Here is a 26,075-nt window from a genome sequence, read left to right as displayed (position 1 = left end):
CTAATTCAAAGACAACCTACTGTAGTGTGAATCATGCATGTACGTATGCAATCGTTGCCTGCCCGCCACCTTCACACAAACTGCAACCAGCGTGATGATGCAACTACAAACAGTGCATTGAGAAAAGAATGAAAAATATGAAGCTGGATATTGTTTTCAAGAGAGGCTGTATTCAGCATGCAAGTGTACATTCTATACGTTTTTATTTAATTACTGTTTTCTTTTAAACATACCATACCATTTATATGTTGATCAATGTGGAGTTCTGTAGTGACTAGACACTCCTGCCCAGACTATCACACTTGGACCTTCCCACCGACTGGTCTCTCGTACACAATGTATCATTCACCGTGGCTACGCCATACTCGCTGACATCCATCAGGGCAGTCTATGTAGAATCTCAATTGGTCACTAAAGAGGACCTGGCTCCACTGAAGGCGAGTCCACCTAAGGTATTGCTGGCACCATCTCATCCTGTTGCGATGGTGCACAATGATGACCACTGCGTCCCTGTATGGTCGTCTGGCCTGTAGACCGCCTTCTTACAGTTGAACTGCTGATGCGTGGATTGTTACAACCTGCAGTATCAGATGCTCTTTGACTAGCACTGCGAAAACTATCACAAAGATGCTGCATAATGATCTGTTGATCTTGGGCAAGTGTTGTGACTCTTGATCTCCCATTTCGTGTCCTGTCATTGACAGAATGTGTCTGGTTATACTGTCTCGCCAGGTTTGAAATTGTTGGCTGTGAGCACCCAATACAGCGAGCCACAGTATGCTGCCCTAGTCCAGCCTCCAACATGCTGACTGCACGAAGGCACTGCTCTCTTGACAAACGTGGTACATTGTTTTTTTTTTTTCAGTTATTTTTTTATTGCTTTTACTCAAGCTTGCAATTCAACAGCAGAAATCACTCCAAACAACGTCCAATCAACTCTCTCACTAATTAGGAGATTAATTAATTGCATATGCTTCAGTCTTAGTCACTCAAGAGTGTCATGGTCAAGGATTAATGATCGAGTGATTAAAAAGAAACCAAAAACATTTAGTCAATGTCCATCATTTGTTTCCAAAAATAAATGTATCATAACAGTGATAAGTTTCTTTTGATGCTCAGTATACATTAAACTATAATATTCATTCATCTAACTACAGTAGTGCTTCACAGTATATGTGTGGAAGAACAACACTGGATAACAAAATATTTGTGAGCTGTTGTTCATCTTTTGTATCTCTTCTGACAATAGATCTCAAATGCATTCCACAGAAGCCAGGTGTGTGTTCAGCCTGACAGTGGTGAATGCTGGGGGCTGAGACAGACGGGTCAAGGGCGTTTCAAACTTCTGCTCTGTGCCCTTGGGACCAAAGGCAAAAACACTAAAAGTACCGTTACACCCACCCTCCCTCCCTCAAAGGAAACACCTGCTTGCTTTACATGTGGGCCACAGCCTACAGTATGAAATGTACAGTACCTTCTGGTCTACTGCATGACTCTGTCAAGCTACAGGTTTTGCAACATTACAATACAATATTGCAGCCTGCATTTTCCCAGGAAATATATGTATCTTACCTCTGTGTTTTTTAAAACATTTCGGAGATATTATTCATCTTCTGGTCGCAAAGATGTTTTGGGAAAAAAAGGGCATTTCCTCTTCTTATGTCTCCTGTGTCATCTTTATTGAAACATAGACTGTAAATCACAAACAGGACTACATTTACAATAAATTCTTAAGAGAGAAACATATTTCTCCGTTCTGCTTTGCATATAAGTACAATTTCCTATTATTTTACATTATTGACACAGGAACAAAAAAAAATATTACAGTTAACCATTGATTTGGGAAACTAGAAACAAAACAGTCTAGGCTATTTTAAAAAGAACGTGGCTAGACCATCCCCAGTGCTTGCGTGATCCAAAAACATGTGTAAATGTAAATTATAATATTGGCAAAATATGGTTAAAGTGCTGGACTACATTGGAAATATATTTGGGATCCATAAAACATTTAAGAACATTGAACATTAAGTATACATTACTTCAATAAGTTTTACAAGCATGCCAGTGCAATATCAAAACAAAGTAAATAATGTTCGTTATACGTTTAATAATTACGAATAACGAACATTGGACGGGTTATTTTTCAGATTGTAACACATTAAGAACACTTTATATGCAGCCTGAACAATAACAAGCTTTGAACAACCAAATATTTACTGTTAAAATGACTGCCCTTGTCTGCAATGTAAGAGCACGTCACAGCTTTATTTTTCAGCTCAAAATCTGTGACCTATGCAGTGCAGAAACATCCAGCACAAGAATAATGCTGTCAAACCGCAGTTGTTTGACTACAGCAGAAATATTGTATTGGTCTTTTAAGGGAGCAGGAGTATGTCTCAGTAAACGCAATTTTATCTCTGAACGGTAAGAGGCATTTTTTGGTCAGTCCTTACGGTCATCAAGCTCTCACGGGTCAGATTTAGATTAAAACAAAAGAACACACTTTTGCAATACAATGTATTGAAATTATGACATCCCTCTGTCTGGCACGCGAGTTTTTAAATATTTGGGATAATAACTCAGGAACTCCACATCCGTCAACCTCCTCTCCAGTCTCCTTCCCTGCTCCTCAAATTTCTCGCACTTTAATAATGTTCCACTGTTTCTGATACTTTACATGTTTTACATAATCCATTGTCATGTTTCCCCAGTCTAAACAAATGCTCATTGAGAGAACTGTGTCCAATCCTCAACCTAGCTAACGGGCTTTCCTCTTTCTTTCCCATTTCCTTATTCACCCAGCTACTCTTCACCTCGTTCTGGATACTATGATAAAACCTTCCTTTCAAACTTCTATCCCATCTCTCCCGCCGTTCTTTTACTGTCACTCTTTTAACATAGACTCCCATTCCCTGCGATCTCAGTGGTATGACCACATCAATCTCCTCTTTTTTTAAACCATTTTTTGCAGCAAGATCTACCATCTCATTACCTATTATGCAGAGTGAACAGGAATCAAAAATGCAGGACTGAGCAGAAAAGGTCATATTCAAAAAACAACCACAGAATATGCAGCCCGTCACAGTTCTGACGTCACGGGTTCCCCGAGTATTGAGAAACTCCAGAATGCCTGACGTCAGTAAGCGAACCGAGCGTACGTCACTAGCTTGAAACCTGAAACTGGAGGGGAGGGTAGCGAGGCGAGCAATAGAGTATTCAGAGATGGTGGCTTCATAGGCAGAGAATAATACTGTTGCATGGTGTCACTTGGTTATTCTTTAAGTAGGTTGTTTTAGTGTTTAAATGTTGTATATAAAATACTCGTTAGAACTGCAATCTCTGGATTGACACATGCTCATTTATCTGTGTGTACGGACTGCGCAGTGTAGCGGAATCTTTACTGGGGAAGTGAAGACTGGATAAAGAGCAGGATTTCTGGGAGATGTTGAGAGCCAACAACCCGGAGACAAAGAACTGACTTTCGAAGTTTAGAGAAAACCGCTGGCCTAGATAGAGAAAGGCCCGATTTGGAAAACGCTCTCTAGCCGCTGTAGCACCTACTGCGAGAGAGTACAGGCGATATATGCACAGACTGCGAAAAACTGAGAGAGTTAAGAAGACAAACGTATCACGCATTTCGTTTACAGTACAGTTATGGGGTTGTTATTTGCAAAACTCTGGAGTTTCTTTTGTAACCAAGGTGAGTTACTATGAAGGATTTTCGACTACATCAAAATGTTGATGCTGTGTACTGTTTGTGTACGAAGTAGCAGTTTACTAGACTGTACAGTTCTTTTTTAAATCCCAACTTCAGACGAGTCGTGTAGAGTAAAACTCTGCGCAAATGTAACATTTTACTTTCTTTTTAAAAAATTAAAAAGTCTACCTAAATGTTGAATAACGGCATGCTTGTTAATTGATCCGCAGAGTTGTTAATGTTTATTCCCTTCCAGATGTTTAGGTTTTTCAACCCGTTTTAATAGATGTATTATATTTTTGTATTATATTCGTATTCTGTCTGTAAACATGGGATGGAGTTAGTTTAAAAATTCAAAACTGATTTTGCCGACCTATTGACAATATTCAACATAGAGTATTCGGTTTACTACAGTCAAGTTAGCAGAGCTTGGCAGCGGTACAGTAGCCAACGGTGTTCTTTGTCTCATGTGAATGGTGCAGCTCAAATTACAATTTGAAAAGTTAAGCAAAATATACATTTTATTTTAAATTATATAAAAGGTGACTGTTGTACCGTCAACCTTACACGTTACATTAATTCTGCAGGTGTTTGTTGGCACCAGATAACAGTATCATGCGAAGAGGTCGGGAAAAAGAGTTTAAGCAGTTTCAGAGCCATGGTCTTCAGTTGTTTTGATCATTAAACCAGTCCACATGGAGGGTCATCATAATCGTTAAAGTGAAGAAAATCAGCAGTTCCTTGGATTATACCCAGAAGCAATCCTACAGGTTGATTGGAAGATAGGAGTGACAGACAGGGTCAGAGTCCATATTTTGAATGAGAAACTCCCAAATATTCCATAGTGATTATACCGGTACCTGCTATTTTGCACGGATAATATAAATAATTTATTATTATTATTATTATTATTATTATTATTATTATTATTATTTATTTATTATCAATAATACGTTTGGCGTTGTAAAATTTACCATTTGTGTTTTTATTTTTAAGATTTACCGTATCATGACATGTTTTTAGTTATAATGTCGGAATATATATAAAACAATATTTTGTTCAGTGAATACACACCCCCCCCCCCCCCCATCTGAAAATTCAACTTGCATAATAAGTGGGCCAGCTGCAGTGAATTGAATATTGTAGATGATTTCGATTTTTCTCCAAAAGGGTGGTGCACTAACAAGATGTTCTATTTCCAGTCTTCAGCTGTAGTACAGGGCGCAAATTCAGAAAATAGCACCTTTTTCAGTGACTTCAGTTGTTCATTTTAAAAAGTGAGGGGTAGCACCTAATTTAGGAAGGGGTCTGGAGTCCCCACCCCAAGCCAAGACAGAGTGTCTCTCTGTGATGTCTCAGTTTAATTGTCTTCTAGTCCAGCTGACAGGATGGGAATGCCAAACCCAAGGTTAAAAATATGTAACAAAATAATTCAAGAAGTTTTAGTTCCTGGTAACTTCCTCTTCCAAATGCTTTAATAAACCCGGCCTCAACACACACAAAGAAAGACACATGGCAATAAAGCAGTTGTCATCTTGTATTGACTGCCAATACAGCAGTGATCAAGTGTTAAGACTGGCTGCAGCTTTCTAAATCGTCATTGGGCATAGACAATACGCAGAATAGAAAATAAGAGTAATAGCTTTCACCAAAAACAACAATTTCAGAAACTGCACAAGTCAGGTCATGCACACACATACACAAGCATGCTGGCGTCTCCTGTGTCATCAGCCATGAATATAATGTGTCTGACATAATTATGGGAGTGCTGGAAATTATGCAAATACCCTTATTGTAAGTGTGTACATTTACACAGAAAACTGTCTTTGAATACTGTTGGTACAGTTGTTTTCAGGATTCAGTGAAAAAGTGTTCTTGGGCCAATAGACTTCCAAACATTTCATTAAAAAATAAATAAATAAAATAAAAACTGATTCTGAGACTCTTACAGCTAGAACTTTTTGTTTTGTTTGTTTAGTGCTTCTAGGTGCCCGTAGCTTGCTAGGGTTTTGTGACTTAATAGATGCTTGACTGAAACAGCATTGCTGTAATGTGTTTTCACATTATACGCAGGCTATGTTAATTGACATTGTGTGTAAGTTGTTTTCAAAGCATAGTAGGGAGGATGCACAATTACTGCATTATTGGGAGTCATGGTAGTCACCCCAGCCAGGTTAGAATAAAGGATGGAGGAAAACGACTACCTATACAGGACTGCACTTTGTGGGAAGTCTAGGTTATTGCCACAGTTATTGCAGTGTCATTCAAGTGTTTTGTCAATTGTTTTTAATAATTCATGCTGCTGCAAGTTCCTACTGCAATAACCCATTTTTATATTTCATCTTTACAGGGCTGATCTATCTGTTTATATAACCTGGCCCCTTTTGTAGGTTGGGCATATTTATATGGTTGGTCCCTTTTCAGGTAACGTTTTGTATGTGAAATGTTTTTGGAGAGATTTCAATTTCTCCTTCTGATTCTCAAGAAATGATGGTGAACTTAAGTACCATCTCGTTCTGTGTCAGATGTCTAGCACCACAAGTTTTTATAATCTAATCTAACACGGTGTTTCATCAATAAACTGCTGATCGCTGATGGATGGTTTAAGTTGGAATACAGTCAATGCTTACACTCCCATTTGATGTAAGTTGAAGAGATTTCAATCTATTTAAAGCACTGTTGTATTGCAAAGCATAGTTTTCCAAGTCATGTTTAGAGAAAGAGTTTACTATGTGCTTTGAAATTTGCTAGTGCAGCTGCAGCATCAGTTTGTGTACAATACATAAAATACAGTGGGTGACATTTTTGGCTGGTGTGTTATTGTTCCAAAAACATTTTATATCAGAACAGTGAAATGAAATGTTCTTCCGTGCTCTGATTGAAATCAGAATTCTCTAACTGATGCTTGTGTGCCTAAGAGGTGAAAACAGCCATAAGGTTCCTGGCATACACTATCAGAGTATGTTTGAATGTCAGACATTTGAACTAAAAGAATGTCTTCTGTTTGAAAAAAGACCATGACTCCAAATTTCATTAGACATATTTGAGTATCTAGTCAGTGTAAGTAATATATTTTCTTTTGTTTTTCATCCATAGTGGCATTTTATATTTTCATTCAAGAAATGATATCATCTCTGCTTTCTGGCTTTACGCCATACTTGAAACAATGCAGGCATACCAAAGATCTCAGAGAAAAGATTTCAAAAAGTATTTAGTTTCATTTGATGATCATGATGATAAGAACAAAGTTATACAACAAAGGGGCTTGGTTTGGATTAAGTGCCCCCTAAGAGAGTGATCGATCCGGTTCAGGTAGGAGGCATGCTTGTGGAAAACACTGAACCACTGCTTTTGCTGCTCTGTCCTGTTTTGTGGTGAGAAAAATAAACATCAGAACCACTAAAATCAACCACCTTCCATTTTAACACAGCCTTGTTTTTTTCTAATTGCAGGTACATGCTTGTTTTATGATTCAGTAATTCACAAATTCTGTTAATTTAAGTTGGATGATGCTCACAGTAAATTGTGCGTGTACTATCTTTTTGTTTTCAATATTTCACCATCTTTTCATGTGTAAGACCGGTAGCAAAGTATTGAGGAAACGCTAACTGGTTTCTAATCTTCACACTATTATATACCCGATACATGAGTTTTGTGTAACTTGCCTTTATTTTTTGTCGAGGGGTGTGGCGGGACTGACCTTTTTTGCAGAAGTTGTTTGATGTTAGAATTATTTTGTTTTTGGTTAATTTCAGGTAGACACACTGTGTGTTTTTCATACCGTGATATACTGTACCAGCAAGTGAAGTATTAATAATACTGCCAAAGCATAGACAACATCAACATTAAAATGAATCCCTTCTTATGATAGTTACATAGATTTTACCCACAGTTTTTTTTTAACCTTCAGCTGATGTACTTTTGGAATGTAATACGAACCGGTCTGTGTTTAAATCCAAGACAGCTTGGTTCAGTCTTTGTTCCAGACTCATTCGCTTGGAGTCCTAGTCCCAGATTTCAGCTCTGTCCCAACGGCAGCAGATATACTAACTGTTTTACTCCTGTTTTAAAACAGAACATAAAGTGATCATCGTTGGACTGGATAATGCTGGGAAGACAACAATCCTTTATCAGTTGTGAGTACCTACTTTTGAATGCATTTTTGTACAGGACCCACCGAATGCGATGGGACTTCCAACTGAAAAGTTTTTTTAAAGTTTTTTTTTTGTTCAGTTTAAGAAGGCCTGTAGTTTTTATATATGTTGGACCACTCGATCTCCCAAGGAGTGCAGTATTTTCACCTATAACATTGTAATCCTATTGCAAGTGTAACTTTACTATGGTATGGACATAACAAAATAGATAATCTACAGTGATAATTTGTCACGTTTGTGAGGTTTTCATATTTAAAGCTTCCTGTGTTGCAGTATTTGTTTCTACCAATTTCAGGTGAATTCCGTTGTACTGTCATTAAATGGTCTGATAAATGGAATAAGCTGTCTTTTGGTTGTAAGTTCAGAAATAGGTAAATTACTGTAACTTATAGTTTGTGGTAGAAAATATAATGGATAATTATTTGTTCTAAAAATACAGTATTACGTGCTGAATATTAAACTTTGACACAAACTAATCTGGAATGTAAATTAAAAACAAATATGTATATGGTACAGTAGCTTAGCTTTGGGTTAATTTTTTTGTTAAAACAAAAAGATTCACTAATAAATCCTATGTCTTGTCTCTAGTTTGATGAATGAAGTTGTTCACACATCGCCTACTATAGGGAGCAATGTAGAAGAAATAGTGGTAAAAAATACCCATTTCCTCATGTGGGATATTGGTGGACAGGAGTCACTCCGATCTTCATGGAACACCTATTACTCCAACACAGAGGTATGGCAAAGCATTTGATCCATGTAGCGTTTTCCAATGTTTAAACAAATTACATCTCAATGTAAGGTTTACAAAGTGAATGATATAGCACCTTGTTCTAACACAATGCATAGTTAAGATTATGGTCTAATTAGATATCTAAAGCACGTTGTTTATTTTTGATGAAAGGAAAAATAATAAAGGGGAAGGACAGTCATTGTTTGCAGGAAGGCTGTTAGGCAGTGTCTGCCAATAGTAGAACACAAATAGTACAATTTGTGGAAATAAGCAACAGGAAGGCGCATAAAATCGCATTTAGTATGTCATATCCGTAGTACTGTACCTTTTAGATGTTTGGTCAGTATGTTATGGTAAAATAAGTTTTCTATGGATGGGTTTTCTGGGAGGGGGCAAACTATACCAGCAATACCATGGATTTGCTTGTTTTCACAAAAATGTGCTTATTGTAGTGAAATGAGCAGAAGCAAGCTGTCTGTTTTAAATAAGCAGTGGTATGCATTGCATACTGAGCATGTCTGGTTGTGCACACAAACAGACAATGGCTAATGTAGGTGGTAGTGTGCACAGTAACACTAGAATGTATAAGCTTGAACAGATGTCAAAAGGCAGAACAAAAGTTTTGCTAAGCAGCGTTTTGAGCAAAATGGAGCAGCTGGTGGTTTTTATTCAGAAGACAAATAGTACTGCAGCTGGCGAGGTCGAGGCGTTGGAGGAACAGAGATCTTTGCACTGGAGAGGTCACGGTTGAGTTAAAGAAGGCGGCTTGCAAAAGAAGCCATTACTGTGATAGGACAATAAAAATGACTGTAAATGTTAAAGCTCACTTTGTTTAGAACTATTGGAAACTATCCTGCTCTGTTAGAAACAAGCTAGTATGTGTGCTCAGCAGCCTTGAAATTAGCTAATGTCAAAGGTATATCTGGAAATTAGCTAATGTCAAAGGTATACCTGGAAATTAGATAATGTCAAAGGTATATTTTGTATGACCCTCCTCGCTGGTCACTATTGTAAAAATATTAGTCAAAGTTGGTGGCATAAGTGATGTTGTTTTAACTGGTTTCTCAGAACCGAATTAGCACTAATGGTGGACTAACTAATGTTACCATAGGTAACGTAGTCCAAGACTGGTGCTAATCAGGGTCTGGATGTGTAAAACAAGCCTTTCCAGAACTTGATGGTTGTTTTCTGTTAAATGTTGCTAGGCACAATAAAGAAAGAAATAGTAGGATAAGAAGTAACCTTAAAATAATATTGACTATAGGACAGATTTCTACCCCCAGCAACAGGAGACTAAAGTGTTTGTGACCTTGAAACATTCAGCAGATCACAATGTTTGTGTTGGTCAAAACAAACCAAGCTTTGCAATTTGTATATCTTTTTAGTGCAGTTCTAGTATTTCGATGCCTGTATCACCATGAATAACAGGTGTATCTTGTATTAGGTCGGTGCTCGCAATCCTTTAAATATGTATGCTGGTATTTACAAAGTTGAAACAGCCTAGATTTACATTTTCTGTAAACTATACAATGATTTAATTATGTCTCCAGGGAAATGGAAGTAATTTAATGTACAGAAGGGATTTTTATATTTTGATATTTCATATGTTGTACCATGTGGATCTGTCAAACTTGCTACATGTAACATGGGCATGGTTAGATTTTAAGTCTTAATTAATAAAGGGTTAACTTTTCATTAAAAAATTAAATCTATTTGTGTAAAAAATAAAGGAATAAACCAGCCTAATGTATATTTCTTTGTTTCAGTTTATCATTTTAGTTGTGGACAGCACAGACAGAGAGAGGCTATCGATCACAAAGGAAGAACTGTACAGAATGCTGGCTCACGAGGTGTGTTTTGTGCAGATTGTTTAACAAATGTATTTAAAAAAAAAATATATATATACATTTTATAAGAATTGTGTCAGTTATTTAAAATGTATTGGATGTACTTTAGAAAGTAAAAACATTTAAAAAAGAACAATATTCATAAGTGCTGGTAATTAATAAGCATACTGTTTTCTAAAATACATTACAGCATGTATACAATATTGGATCTCTTCAAATTGATTCTGAACATAATGATAATCTACTTACAATTACTTAACACCCAGAAAGATACATTCGCTAATCGTATCAATTAACATTTAAAAGGATAATTTACATACAAACAAAAATCGCATTGCATTTCTTTCATAAAAAAATGTACTGTCTTTATCAAAAATAGAAACTTGGGGAAAGTTTCTGTCAGGGCAGTTGAAAGTGATATATGACTGTTGGCATGGTTGTGGACTGTGTCTCATTAAAAAAAAAAAAAAAAAAAAAAAAATCTTTTTTGTATATTGCAGGACTTAAGGAAGGCAGCAGTTTTAATTTTTGCAAATAAACAGGATATGAAGGGGTGCATATCGGCTGCTGAAATTTCAAATTACCTCACCCTTAGCTCTATCAAGGATCATCCATGGCACATTCAGTCATGCTGCGCACTTACAGGAGAAGGGTACGTGTTCTCAGTGATCGTATTAGGCGCTCGGCAGCATTGAAATTAGCTAATGTCAGAGTTCTGTCTTGTGTGACCTTCTTTGCTGGTCACTATTGTCAGTTGGGGAAACATAAAAGTCAAAGTTGGGGGCATAAATAATGTTTTTATCTGGTTTTTGCAAAACCTAATTTACATTAATGTTGGACTTGCTAATGGTACCATAGGAAAGGTAATCCAATATTGGTGCTCATCAGGATCAGCATGTGCAAGACCAGCCTTTCCAGAGGTTGTTTGGTTTATTTATGTTAAACGTTGTCGGGCACAAAGAAAAATGAAACAGTAGGATAAGAAGTAACTTTAAAGTAATGTTGACTGTAGGATAGATTTCTACCCCCAGCAACAGGAGACTAAAGTGTTTGTGACCTTGAAACATTCAGCAGATCACAATGTTTGTGTTGGTCAAAACAAACCAAGCTTTGTAAGCCTTACGTGAATATGTATGTACTTTCAGTGCAATTGTATCAGTGCCTGTTTAGCCAAAAAAATAAGAGTTGATTTGTTAAAAAAGCACATTTTCTATCCTGTTTTGTTTCTGTTTTCCATTGTAAAATGTTTTTTGTTTTATTCTTTTGTTGCAGTTTATGCCAAGGCCTGGAGTGGATGACCTGCAGAGTTGGTGTGAGATAACTGCTTGACAACAAAGACTCTTCCTATTTGTTCTTCATACAGTACATGAACATTGTTTTCTGTTACCTGTGGCTGAAGGAGCAGCTGCTTTTAATTTATCACAACACAAACCTCTCCATACAACACTTGAATCAAGTGATGTTCACTTTTTAAGCTCTGTAGACCTTCACGAGCTACGTTTACAAACTGCTTTTGCTGTGCTGGATGCACATTGTAGCGCGTCTGTTTTTCTCAAAAGGCTTAATACATGTAAGATTGTATTATTATTTTTAAATGTTATATACATACGTTCTACCCACTATGCAGACCTGTCTTAGAGTTAGAACTAAAGCTTTTCTCCTGCATAATTTCTAGGATTGCATACAATGGTTGTTTTTAGACAGGTATTAATATTACAGGGGCATGTAAATTAGGAAAACACCCAAGCGCTGCTTTATCAAGCTGTGTGTCCCTGTGCAAGTAAAAACTGTGTGAAAAGTGCACACTAAACAATACAATTGGTTGAAGCTACTGACTGTTCAAGCAGCTTTGGTGAAAGTTAGTGAGGCTTACTTTTTATATGTACAGAATTAATGCATGTTACTCAAACCACTTTCATTTCAAATTCAATCCATTGCAGAAATCTCAATAATAATAATAATAATGATGATGATGAACATTTCTATGACTATTTAGCGGTGCACAGACCCTACTGTATAACAAGCTGAAGTGGGTTGGATTGTTATAGATTTCTCTAGTATTTTGGTTGTGTAACATGCATTTGGTGGACAGTTTCATTCTCAAGTCAGCTGGCCACTTAGCAGTACGGGGGGGGGGGGGGGGGGGGGGGGGGGGGGGGGGGGGGTTGCATTCAGAACTGACGGTGAGGTGCTTTTTTATTTGTATATAAACAGTTAAATTGACTGATGAGAGTCAATTGCCTGCCTATGTTAAGCCTAGGTTAATGCTTTATAATTCTAGCATTAAAGACCACTTGCAGTGACACTTGGTGTTTTTCTCTGGCAGAAACGCAGTGCCCCCTTGTAAATTGTAAGCATGCCCCTACCTTAGGTGACACGCTTTGAACTTCAAAAACTCACCTGACTGTTACAATAGTGTTGTTATAATTTCACGGGTGATGCCTATTGGACAGCTAGTGAGAGCTGCATTTCCATACAGCACTGCCTGAAAGGCACTGGTCTATCGCTAGTTAACCCAGGCACGTTACATTTCTAGTGGGGGTGGTTTTGGTTACTGGGATAATTTCTCCATATTTGTGTTAACCAGGATATCAGAAGGAATATTCCTAGCTATAAATGCTACGGAGCTTGTTGCACACAGTTCATTCATTGGTACTGGCAAGGTGGAATAATAGAGGACATAAATTAAATGACTAGACTACATGGGAGGACATCATTATTGTGAAGAGAATGACTCTTCCCCTTCACCAGTTATTACATTTGACTACAGGGCACCTTTGTGCCCGTACATGCTGAGTTTTTATTTTCACAACAGCTGAATAAACAACTGATGCTGGTACTTTTAGGTCAAATACATGAGGGTTCTAATGCATGAGAATTATTAGTGTATGTGGATGTTACTGTACAAATAAGCTTTTTAATTTTAACTTCAAACCAACAACTATTATCTGTTTATCAAGGAAAATGTGTTATGAAAGATTCGTTACTTCCCTTTTTACATGCAACAAACTGGAAGGTAATAAGTGATGTGGGGTCATGATATTTTAAAATTCTAAAAACCCAAAAATATGATTTTTATATATTTGTAATAGTGTTTTGTGAAATCAAATTTCATTTTGTTCAGTGTTTTTTTTTTTTTTTTTTTTAAATCTCTTAAATTCCAAAAACAAAGATATTTAGTTAAAATAAATAGCTCTCGACAGAATAAACATGTTTCTGTTTATAATTGGTTGGAAGTAGCAGGATTTTTCTTATGCTACCTTTTGAAATCTCTGGCAGAACTCTGTCTCTTTTAGACTGTCAGTTTTATTTGTGAAATGCTGTGTTCTTTACCCTTGTAATAACAACCAAACCATAAAATCTTCTAGATAGCCTTATCAACCCACATCATTACATACCCTCTTTCAGCTCTTTAATTGTATGGGATAAAACTTTTAAGAAACAAAGTAAAAAAAGATAAGCTTTTTGTAGCGATTTGCCTTCGTCAGCAGATTATACCAATGATTTTATGTCTTTTGTATATTCTAAATTGTATTAATACCAGTGTCCTAAGAACACAACCTCCTGATTTAAATGTTACTGTGTGAAATACATTGTAGAATTAAAATGTGTTGAGTTCTGGTTTGATATTCAGAAAGTGTGGAACTTGGTGAATTTAAGGTTGAAAATCAATTATTTTTTAGATATGTTTTTAAAATGTAATCGTGGTTTATATTACAAATATGTCCAGGTAGAATTTTCCAACACACTGAGGAAGACCAAGGGTCTATTTTAGTCCCAATAATGTATATTATTATTATTATTATTATTATTTATTATTATTAATCCAGTGATGTTATGGGGTTTGGAGTAGTGCATGTAGCTGTTTGTCTTCGATTAAAACATGTTTAGCCAATCACTGTGTAGCGTAGGCTAGAACACACAATTTGGTGGCCTTACAGAGCAGTCAGCAATTGGATACTATAAGAGATGTGCTGAGTCATCACTGTGCTCCCTGTTACCACTGACATTACCTAATATCTATGGTATAGCCATTACCTAACCATTTCATGTGTGCTTCTGAATCGGGTTGCGCAAGAGCACCCGGCACGTTTTGAAAATAGTAACGCAATATTGTGTATTATTTACATTAAATGCATTACTTAGGACTGATAATTTCTCATTTTGTATTTAAATTACTGTATTTGATGGATACTGTTTTGTAGTTATCTGCGAATAACCTTGACAGGTGCTGAATTTGCTGATACTGTGGGTAGTTAATTAAACTCATTAGATAAGTTAAAAAAACACCTCTTCTAGTATAATAAATGCACCCTAAAAAGTGAACAGGCTCATGTGTAGAGGCTTTACTCTGGCTAATCTCTTAACCAAATTCAGCATCTCTGGTAAGGTATTGCTAGAGTAATGTGCTATATAGTCATCAATGTATTTTATAAGGTCAAATAAACCTAACATGAAAACAGTAGGTAATGAGTTTAGTATATAAAATTAACTGTTCTGTTTATTTAAAATGATCAAATTGAGAATATATCTCCTATAAGGAAAATAATCAGATAAACAGAAACTTGGAAAAATGTTTCAGTGCATTCCAGAATCATTGTGTATAGCTTTTAAATTATGATTTTGGACTATAGTTCAGCATTTTATTATATTGTGTAAAGCTTTAGATAGATCTAACTTTATCATATCAGCCAATAACTACATAGTTATCAATCCAATTTTGAAGGTAATATTAGCTCTCAAAATAAGAAATTCTGAAATAAATACATTCATCTTGCATTAGTGTCAAGATCATACCGGTAACTACATAACAATTTGATAAACAAAATACTATAGAAAAGATGTGAGACTGCAGTTGTCTTAAAAGGATTAGTTGGCAAATTTCAAGCCTGTTTTAATTTTTCGAAGTAAATATTGTTTTTGAAATAGCTGTTTGCTTGATTTTATTATTATTATTTTTTTTTTTTATGAAGGCTATTCCAGTTCTTCTCTACAGTAATTCTAACCATGCCTGGGAAGTTCCCAACCTGAGCATTCTATGGCTGGATTACACTGTATGCACAAAGGTAACCTCTGCTGTTTGACCTAATGAGTGTCAAGCATGCAGTATTTCTCTCTCACATTCTTCAAACACCCTAGTATCCCACTTTCCATCTAAACTGGTGAGCAGCTAGAATTAAGATGAACCAAATGGATACATTGCCAGGTATGATTTATAAAGTACAAGCATTAACTTGCATAGAGGATGAGTAGATGTACTGTATGTTACTAAACTGTCAGGACCTGTCAGTTGTATCAGAAGCAGCAATAAAGCTTGTTTTCAGAAAGATTTATTACAAATCAAAGACAAGAACAGTAGCATGTATACCTCCCTGTTCTAAAGTAAAAAGAAAGGTTAAGTATTGCATTCATTTGCAGTATGTAAACTAAAAGATATGTGCAGGTTGACAAGGAATCGAAAAGGCACATCACATGTAAAGTACTCTTGTACTAGAAATGTTCAGTTTGGTGCAGCTTCTGTTTTTACATTGCTGTTTTCAGTTTAACCATTGTGCATTCCCAAACTCCTGTGTGGATTTTTATGAGATGATTATTTGTTTTATAATAAAATGAATATTGTTTTTTGTTGTTGTTGTGCATTTCAGTGTTTGCTCTTGCAAAATGTTTCTAATTGTACCTGCAATTGCTATGGTCTGTTTACCCGCCTGCCTCCTGTCTTTATGTATATAACACTTTTTTATATTATATTATATTAGGACCCCAACTGGAAATACGCCCCTATGAGGTTGGGATTAAAGAAATTATTTAGAACCCCAAAATCTTTTTGTGCATGTCCATCTTCTAATTAAAGGTACAATACCACATTAGCTGCGCAGTACACACAAAACATTACAAAACAACATCAAATAGCAACCTAAACATTGTACATTTGATTGAAATATTGTAACCTGGCCAAAACAGTAGAAACTACGTTCCAACAATACGCTAGTTTGAAATATTCTCGGAGTAGTTAACTTTCAGAAAGGAATGTGTTTTGTTGTTAATATTGTGGGTTAAAGAAAGTTGTCAGCTTGTATATCTTACTTTCAGGTGGTCTGTCACTTGATTGGTCATTTCACCTCAGCAATGCATGTCTTTGGATGTCATGCCACTGTCACTCATTTAGGGGAAGCATCAAGTTAGTTAATCTAACTACCTAAAAGAAAGGTCTGCAAACAGAACCATTAAACTGGCATTTGAAACTATTTAAGTCATGGATGTCAAACCAAACCAGACACTCTGGGAGGTTTTATTTGGTCCCTCAAAAGTTTTACATCTTCATTCCCAGCGACTCAAATGAGTACAGCAAAGAACAGGAAGAGGTGGGTATCGGCGTGCACAGTGCTATTTGCTGTGCCAGAGCACATACATTGCAAGCATGTGAGTAGAGATAATCTCACTGCAAAATGCTTTGTGTTAATTTATCTCATATTCCCTTCACTGGAGGGTTTCTTTGTTCATTCATATGTTTGATCTAAGTCATAATGTGGAGGAATATATAACTGTCTTATTAATCTTTAAAATGGCTTTATATCACTTATCCCACAGACTGGTAAATACTTCAGCAGTCACTTTCTTCTTATTGGGAACTCACACTGATTTTAGTCCAATTAAAAGTTTAACACTTTTTTCTCACTTTCAATGTTGTGCTTCATTCATTATTAAACATTTAGTAAGTGAAAAAAAAGGCTAAAATTATGGGATATAAGGATTTCAAAAAATATGATGTCATAATTCTGCACCAGAATAATTATGTGTTCAAAGGCATATTAAAAACAATAAATATTAGATATTTTTATTATACTCCACCCTAAATAGTGTTAAAAATTTGTATTAGTAATGCTTAAAACACAATATAGAAGTAGCAGTGATTAAAAAAATAGAATTAGAATAACTGTTTACATTGACTTTAAGCTTTCAACTAATGTCATTAGAATGCTGTATCCCATGTTAATAATCTTTAATACTCATTTATAGATGTTAATTATTGGAACTTTAAACTAAAGAGTGACCTTTTATACCAGTGTATTTATTATAAGAAAGTTGCAGCTGATGTATGGTCTTGACAGGTTTTAAAAATACTTTATTTAGAAAACGTCTTTTTAGTGCAGGAATCCCAATAATTAGTGATTCATATAACACAAAGTAGAACATATAATACAAAGTAGAACCAAAATTAATACAGGTTTACTTTGCGTATATTATTAGACTGTGAAATGTGTCATTATTAGGCATGCTTTAGACCTTCAGTCTTATCTACAGTAAAGTAAGTCTGTAAAGAAGGAGTGCCTGATAAAGACAAGGCGAGCAAAGGTTATAGTTCAGAGAAAGCAGTTTAAGTGTTGTGTCTCTGCATTGGATCACCAAACATTGGAATGCTTGTGCTTGTGAAACGAACATGGAAGGATACATTCTCATACTAATAGGTAAGGTTATTATTAAAAAGTACATTTCAGCTTTGCGTGACTTGTTTAATATGTTCATACCATTATTAAACATTGAGAAATGGTTCTTTAGGGTAAACCATATCTATATTAGTTATTTTACCATTAAAGTTTGTTAGGTAGTAATATAATGTGTTCTTTTTAATGTACACTTCTCATCCGTGACTTGGTAAGTTTTAACAATTGAAGTTGCCATCATCCTTCAAATCTAGAAGTACAAATATAGAATCAGCTGATTATGTCTGTAAAATACACTAGCTTTCGAGACAAACAAAAGTCTCTTCTTCAGGAGAAAAGTGGTGAAGAAAGTTCCTCTTTCTGGTCAGTTCAACTCAATAAAATAAACTTTCTTTACTTTCAATTTCCACTTGTGGGAAGCTAGTGTATTTTTTTGTAAATATTCTAAGGTATCGACCCAAAACATCTTGTCATGTGCTATGGACTACAATCTAAATCAGTACCACATTAATAGATATGTGTGTGTGTGTGTGTGTAATTTGACCAACACAATCCCTGTACACTTACCGGTAACCTTGAGTGGCATGCAAACGTTCCCAGTGCCCACTTTGCAAATTACATTTCATGGGAATACAGGATGCATAATGCTATACAGTATTAATAGTATTTATTAATTTTATAAATGTGGTGCACATTAAAGGAAGGGGCAATGGCATTGGGTAGAGTAATGCACAGTACCAGCAAGCTTGCAAGCTTAACCCTCTCAGTGCTGTCCTGCATACCGATACCCCTTGCTGTTCAGTCCTGGTCCCCTCCCAATTGGTACTACTAGTTTTGTTGAACTAAGTGGTGATTTTGTGATGCAGACTAAAAATAAAACATGATTTATTGATTTTTTTCTTTAGGTTTGCTTGTCTCTCAAGTGGGCACATTCTCAAATGCAGAGCAGGATGTTGTGGTGTTATTCAAAAGGCAGCTTGAAGAAGGGAAAGTGATGTGCCTTCATTTTTGGTACAAGATGTATGGCGACAGTGTTGGAAGGTTACAAGTCAGGACGCTGAGAGGCGATGGGTACACTCAACTGTGGAGGAAGGATGGTAACCAAGGAGATGCTTGGAGGCAAAGCTGGGTCACTATAAACAACACAGACAACGGGGTCGCACCAGTAAGCATGCTTTAGTGGTTGTACTCACACAACACATCTCATATATGTGTACTGTCAGCACTGGAGGGAAAATGCCTGAATACTTAATGAACTGACAAGTATGTGCCACTAAGATTAATTGATATAATTAACTTTAAATGCCACTCACGGTAAAGCATTTTTTAAAAAGAACTCTGCAAATGACTTGCGAGTTGGAATGAAAAGCATAACGAAAAAGCAACACACTGCTACACTGAAAGGAGTTGCAGAGTTAATCTTTTTGTTTTAGATCTTCCTTCCTATAGAGAGATATTACAAAGTAAAGCTATAAGTACGAAAACATTCTGTCTAATATCTAAAAAAGTGCTATCAGTGCACCTGTTTTGTTGTGGTGTTTTACAATTAGTAGTCATTTTGGCTCTTCCTTATCAGAATTTGCACCTGTTAATATGAGAACGTATGCATACACAACTAGGTAGGTGCGTGCGCATGCTTACATTTTAAAAAATGAACATATTGTTAATGATCAAGAATCCAAATGTAAAATAATTGAAGCGTAAATCATCTTTTACACTTAATGAAGTTTATCAAACAGAACCAACTTTAATCTGATAGTATAAAGGTTTTTGTATTGTAATTTCACCAGGGCCCTGATTATCACGATTTTCTCACAATTAGGAAAAGTGCACTTTTTTTTTACAAACTTACATACATACCAACAGTCCCTATATAGTCGGGACAGTCCCGATTTCCTAGCAAATGTCCCGAGTCCCGATATTTACCCATAGCTATTTGTAGAGTTAAAATCACACGCTGTGCTCTTTATGCGACTGACACATCTGCTGATCAATAACTTATACAAAGGTAAGAACACTTCATTATGCCTGTCTTTACTGTCATGATGGTCGAGTCGTGTTGAGCTAGTAGGGCAGGGCAGGGCAGGGCAGGGCAGGGCAGGGTTTTGGGGCAGGGCAGGGCAGGGCAGGGCAGGGCAGGAGGGGTGGGGGTGAGTTATGTGTTAATGAGTGATTTTTTTGCGTATGACCTAAATACTATTAATACCGTATTGCATGTTGGGAAGTACAGACAAAATTAACCAAGCACATATCTCACTATTGTATAACAGCAATTATAGTTACTATATACTTTAACCTATGTTTAAAATTTAAGTTACGTAAATGTATTTGCTTACCCATAGGATAAGTATAATTTGCAAATGGAATAAAGGCTTTGGTTTTGTGGACCTAGCAGTCGTAGAGTTTGTGTCCCGGTCTGGGAGGAACTGTCCTAACCACGCAGAATTCTGATGTCTTTATTCATTAATTAATTAATATTGGGTGATAGTATTTCACTTGCTGTACATGCCCACATAGCTCGTTATTAAGAACATAAGAACATAAGAAAGTTTACAAACGAGAGGAGGCCATTCGGCCCATCTTGCTCGTTTGGTTGTTAGTAGCTTATTGATCCCAAAATCTCATCAAGCAGCTTCTTGAAGGATCCTAGGGTGTCAGCTTCAACAACATTACTGGGGAGTTGATTCCAGACCCTCACAATTCTCTGTGTAAAAAAGTGTCTCCTATTTTCTGTTCTGAAGGGATGTTTTGTCTTTTTAAGCGTTCCTTGTGTACACGCGCGGGATGCTTTACGTGTATATCAGGCCATTGTAAACTCAGCCACAATTGTACATCGGTACTCGAGCATAATATAAGATAACAGTAATGATCCTCGGTTCGTGATATAGTGTACATTGAACCTCGATTGGCTTCGTGAACGGTTTCGTCCATCAAAACAGTTAATGTTTTGCATCCAGTATGCACACGCATATTTGTGACGTCAGCAATGTTTGTCAACTTTTAAATGGGTCTATACGTATCTGGCAAATTGGTTTATAGCGGAGTAGTTTTTAACAAACAACCAAAAATATCTAATTTGCAATAATGTATCTCAGTTCACTGAATTTACGTTAATATCAACCTGAAAGAGGTTATAATAGCATGAATACATGTGTGGATAGTCAAATCAATATATTGTAGCGTTCTGTGCTATGGGGGTGAGACAGACTCGGGGGAGACCAGATGAGGTTCCACATACTTTTTTTTTTTATTTAACACAACGAAACCCTGTTTGGGACGGGGTTCACGCCAAAATAATAAATAGCTGTCTCTCTCTCTTTTACACCGCAGACTCACTGGTGGTCGCACACTGCTTCACCGATAAACACTCTCCCAGCCAGTTCTCCGTCTCTCTCAGTCTCCCACCTCCCACCTATAGCCTCCGGGGGAACCGCCCACTGCACAAACACACACACTAACGGCGTGCCCCGTACCCTCACAATACACGGAACCTTAACAGGACGTAACAAACAAGACAAACACAACGTCCAGGATGCTGCCATCGCCAGGGTCGTTACAATATAAACAAACAAATTAATTAATAAAGGCAAAGCTGTAAACAGCATGGTCCTACTGTATATATGACTGTAAATGAATACCTAAAACTGAAAATCATCATAAAATATACTGTATCAAAGTATGTACAGCCTTATATACCTGTGCAATATAAATATTGCTGAAATCAAGTCCTTCTATTACATGTCATAATCATAAAATTGATTTACTTAACATTGTTAACAGGGTCATAAAGCATTGTTTGCAAGATTACAGCCTACACAAACAAAATACATCATTAATGCAGCACTCATTTTAACAGGGAGGAAGATTCAATTTCAATTACAATTGTATTTATTCATATAGCGCCTTTCATACCACAGTATCTCAAAGTGCTTTACATGTCCGTTAAAACAGAAAGAAATCTGCACTATTAACAAATACTAAAAAATACATAAAAAAAGATCTGCAAATAAAACTGTCACGCAACAAACCAAGAGATCTTCAGAACAAAAAAACTGAGACCAGAGATAAAGAAAAAAAAATAAAAAACTGAGACCAGAGAGAAACAAAAAAAAACAATCTGGGAAGCAGATAAACTGGCTTAAATCAGTTCATCAACTAAACTCTTGCTTTCTATTTTTGCATGTTTATACACAGGTAATGGATCCATGTTGTAAAGCTATACAAATGAAGCTAAGGAAGCCTAGACTTCCTACATGAAACAAACTTTTCTTTCTCAATAATTATATGTTACAGTTTAATAAACAACCAGGTTCAAATTCCATTTAATCAGTACTGTATATTTTGGTTTAATACTTTATTATCATTTTAAAGCACTTTTTATAAACATCCTTTAGAAAACAGTCCATATAAATATTCCTTTAAACACCTCTTTAGTTTTCGTGAATAGGGCCCTGTGTTATTGACACCAAACTAAGGCAACTGAATGTGTTACTTGTGGTGTGGGGTTAATTTAATTCCTTTTGACCAATGTACTAGCTGTCAACATAACATCAAACCTGTATTAAAGGTCACCTGTACAACCTGTCTATAGTGACCTCTCTAGTAAATCTGTATAACCTGTCTGTAAAGACTTCTTGAATGGTCATGTATTTACAGTATAATGTGTGGGAAACACATTGTACAATTTGGTTGGTTATATTGGTTACTAGAATATAATGTTTAAAAACGATTATGTTTTTGTTTCCATAAGTTGCTGATAGAAGCCATGAACAGCGGGAATAGCAGTCAGATTTCTATCGAGAGCATCACTGTTGTATCAGATCCATGCCCAGTGCCTGAAAAGCGTCATTTGTTTGACTGCAAGAATGGAGAAAGTGTGCCGTTGGTCAAACTCTGTGACTTCATCAACGACTGTGGAAATGGACACGATGAACTTGTGTGTGGTATGGAAGAAATAATTAACTTAATTAAACTATATATAGAAGCATGAAATAATCCAATGCTAATTTCTCATTTGTAAAAACGATCAATGTATTAAAACACAAAAACATAAATGTCACTGAACTATTGTAACTAGAGTTACCAATGTAAAATAAATCAACATCCAACGTGTTTTTTTGTTTCCATGTTTCACAATGTCTAAACTGGGGTATACTTCTTCTTCCATAAGGGCCTCTGTTTTAAATATAAGAACAAATGCAAATGCAGTTTTGAGGAGCAATACATTTTAAACGATAAAGCTATCAACTGCCAACCTAACTGCAAAGAAAAAACAAGTTACATTATTATTGTTCTTGATAGTTTTATATTGTTTAAGTTAGTGTTTGCCTCAAAATCTTTAGTGGCACTTTTTTCTCCTTTGGTTTTAGTTTAATTGTGTTGCATCCTTTTTTAAGTAACCTTTGCATTAGTATTGTGACATCATATCCTTCTGATTAAAGCTGTGTGATAAAAGCCATCTGATAATAGCAGTGGTGTGAGTTTTCCGAGCCATGGCCTTGATGCTGGCCCATGCTCTTTGTGCAGTGCTAGACTTGAGACATCTTGGTCAACCCTTCAAACTGCTTTAGTCTTTGTGGCTCTCCCAGTGTTTTATGGCGCCTTGCAAGCGACTAGAGTACACGGGTATTACAAGAAAAAATGTTAAAGGTATTTGTTTACCTTCGGACAGGATTGCTCCCCAAAACGGCCAAGCCGTTAAAGTGGGGCGTGAGTGAGCTATTCACGCTAGCTTCTCAAACCCGATAATACCTATAGGGAAAAATCCAAGTACACATAACAAAAGTTTCTAAATACAAAACGAAACACAAAAATCACAAACGTGGTGTTTAAGAAAGAGTGTGTGCCCTCATATCAGGGTGTTCGAACGTACAAAAACTGGCAGGCGGTGGTAAGCTGGCTGAACAACAAACAGGAAGCTGTTCATTTCGAAAAGCTGAACAAAAACAGTTCCGGCAATCCAATTTCGACACTTGCACTATTTTCGGTAAACATATGGGGATCCGAAGCAATGGACATTAGTATGGTGACCTCCCGAATGGGTAGATTTTTAGTTTTTTGGCCATGCCAGGAACGAAAAACGTCAATAAATGAACACCCAGTATTGCTTTTCCATAATATTTAGCTTTTCAAAAGTGGGTGTAACAAGAGATTTTTTCTAAATACCCCTGGGTCCTGGCATAGTCAAGGGAAGTCTTTTTCAGCCTGAACCCTTGCATCCTTCATTAAGGGTGCTGAAAATCGAGTGGAATTGGAATCAGAGGCCTCCGTACCCTGGGAAGCCCAAACGACCATTTAAACAAAGGAGTTTTTATGCGTAATATAATTCGCTGGGTGATCTACCCTTCAAAAAAACTGGCAAACTGCTTTAGTCTTTGTGGCTCTCCCAGTGTTTTATGGCGCCTTGCATGAAAGATCAACTTTAATTAAAGATATCACGTAAAACTTTGTGCTATAGGTACATGTAACTTTGAGGAGGACCAGTGTGGCTGGAATGACGCAAGTTCGAGAAATTATCAGTGGCAAAGGGACAGAAATGGAACTGATTCAGCTGGCACGGGTCCAGCGACTGACCACACGTCAGGGACAAGTCTTGGTGAGTGCAAATTTGTCGGTATTGGAATTAAATTCAAAAGCAGTCACACAGTCTAAATATCTAAATGTAATAAATTCATTGACTGTATTTCCATCTGTTTCTAATTGCAATAGTATATATGATTGTGACCTTGCTACCTTCCCATGATGCTCAACTACCTGATGGCAATGCCCTCTAATCAGGGTGTGAGTGCTTAATTAAACCCCTTGCTTCTGAGCGGTGGACTTTATAGCTGAAATGCTACACAAAAAAAAAAAAAAAAGAGCTCTAAGGTGGTAAAAGGTTATTGCTGCCCACTGAAAGTGTGCGGTTCAGAAACGACTGTGTGTTTCAGGGTACTACATGGCTGCGGAGCTGAGTGGTGAAGTTCACAGCAATGCTGTTTTAGAAGTTGAACTGAAGGAGTCGGCACCCTCCTGTGAGATGCACTTTTGGTACCACATGTGGGGATCAGGTAGGCATCTAGTGCAGATTGCAATAGACTCTCATTTAAAATTATTGTGTTTTGCTTCCCCGCCTGCAGGACATCAATAGCACCATGCCCTATTTATTTTCATATTATTTATCTTTTCATTATCTAGGATTTGAAGGGTTCTTCCCTGGGAGCCTGGCGGTATCAGTCTTAGGGCAATCTAACAAAATCGACATGTGGGAGAAAGGTCAAGACATGGGAAATCAGTGGAATTACGAAGTGCTCTACCTGGGAAGACAAAAGGGACCATTTAAAGTTAGTTATGCATGTATATATTCTGATATACCATTATAAATTTGGATTTGAAAATTGCATTTATATTTTATTGTTGATTGTCAAAAAAAGTGCCAGAAAATAGCAAAGTAAGCAACAGTCATAGGGAAAGCAAAAGGATCCCAGTGACTTTACAAGGTACACAGCAGTAGGTGCCAACAACCAGCTTGTCCCTGAACCCAGTAGCTGCATTGACTAAATTGTCAAGATAGTCTCCCGGATGTTTCTGGAATGGGTGTGTTTGCATAAAACCACCACTGGAAAGCACACACAGCAATCGAGCCTGCAGACACATGCAACAAGCAATAGTGCCCAAATCACACTTCTGTTTCCACTCAAATACAGTACCCAAGCTCCTGTTGTGAGCAGGTCCTTCATTTTTGGACCAGTCAATGCATGCATACATACTTCTGCATACAATACTGACAAAACCCTGAAATTTCAAAGGAGCAGTGTGCATTGCATGAGGCCCAGGTAACAAGTAGTGTGCCCAGGAGGGCTCGTAGACTGTCTCAAGTTTTCAAAAAACTGATTAAGAATGCAAATGATCAGAAAGATCTGTTTGTAATTTAAATAGTAAATGATTTGAACAATAACCAAATCAATGATTTGTGTCCTCCAAATGGCACATGAGGGCGATATATGTAACCTTATCATTTTAACAGTGCTAAAGAGTTTCCATTAATTAATTACAAACCTTTATTTTGTTACAGGTGCAGTTAATTGCTTCACATACTATAGGCTCAATGGAAGGTGACACAGCTATAGATGACATTGAATTGAAACATTGTGGCCTACCGGAACCTCAGCCATTGTGCTCCAGCACTGAGTTCCGCTGCCAGCGCGAAGCTTGTGTGAGCCT

At 36.7% G+C, this 26,075-nt stretch overlaps 1 protein-coding gene across 1 annotated transcript; it reads left to right on the top strand.

The window, feature by feature from the left end:
* The first annotated feature begins 3,199 nt into the window (after positions 1–3,199).
* Positions 3,200–12,066, top strand: LOC121314144 (ADP-ribosylation factor-like protein 5B). The gene is made up of 6 exons (XM_041247118.1): positions 3,200–3,700; positions 7,773–7,833; positions 8,440–8,587; positions 10,351–10,434; positions 10,932–11,083; positions 11,704–12,066. Exons 1-6 carry the CDS (start codon positions 3,655–3,657, stop codon positions 11,750–11,752), a joined length of 540 nt encoding a protein of 179 aa, XP_041103052.1. The 5' UTR covers positions 3,200–3,654; the 3' UTR covers positions 11,753–12,066.
* Positions 12,067–26,075: the final 14,009 nt, after the last annotated feature.

The sequence above is a fragment of the Polyodon spathula genome, chromosome 4 (assembly GCF_017654505.1).
Source record: "Polyodon spathula isolate WHYD16114869_AA chromosome 4, ASM1765450v1, whole genome shotgun sequence".
Taxonomy (NCBI): domain Eukaryota; kingdom Metazoa; phylum Chordata; class Actinopteri; order Acipenseriformes; family Polyodontidae; genus Polyodon; species Polyodon spathula.
The sequence above is the reverse complement of the archived record's forward strand: the minus strand, read 5'-3'. Positions and strand labels throughout refer to the sequence as shown.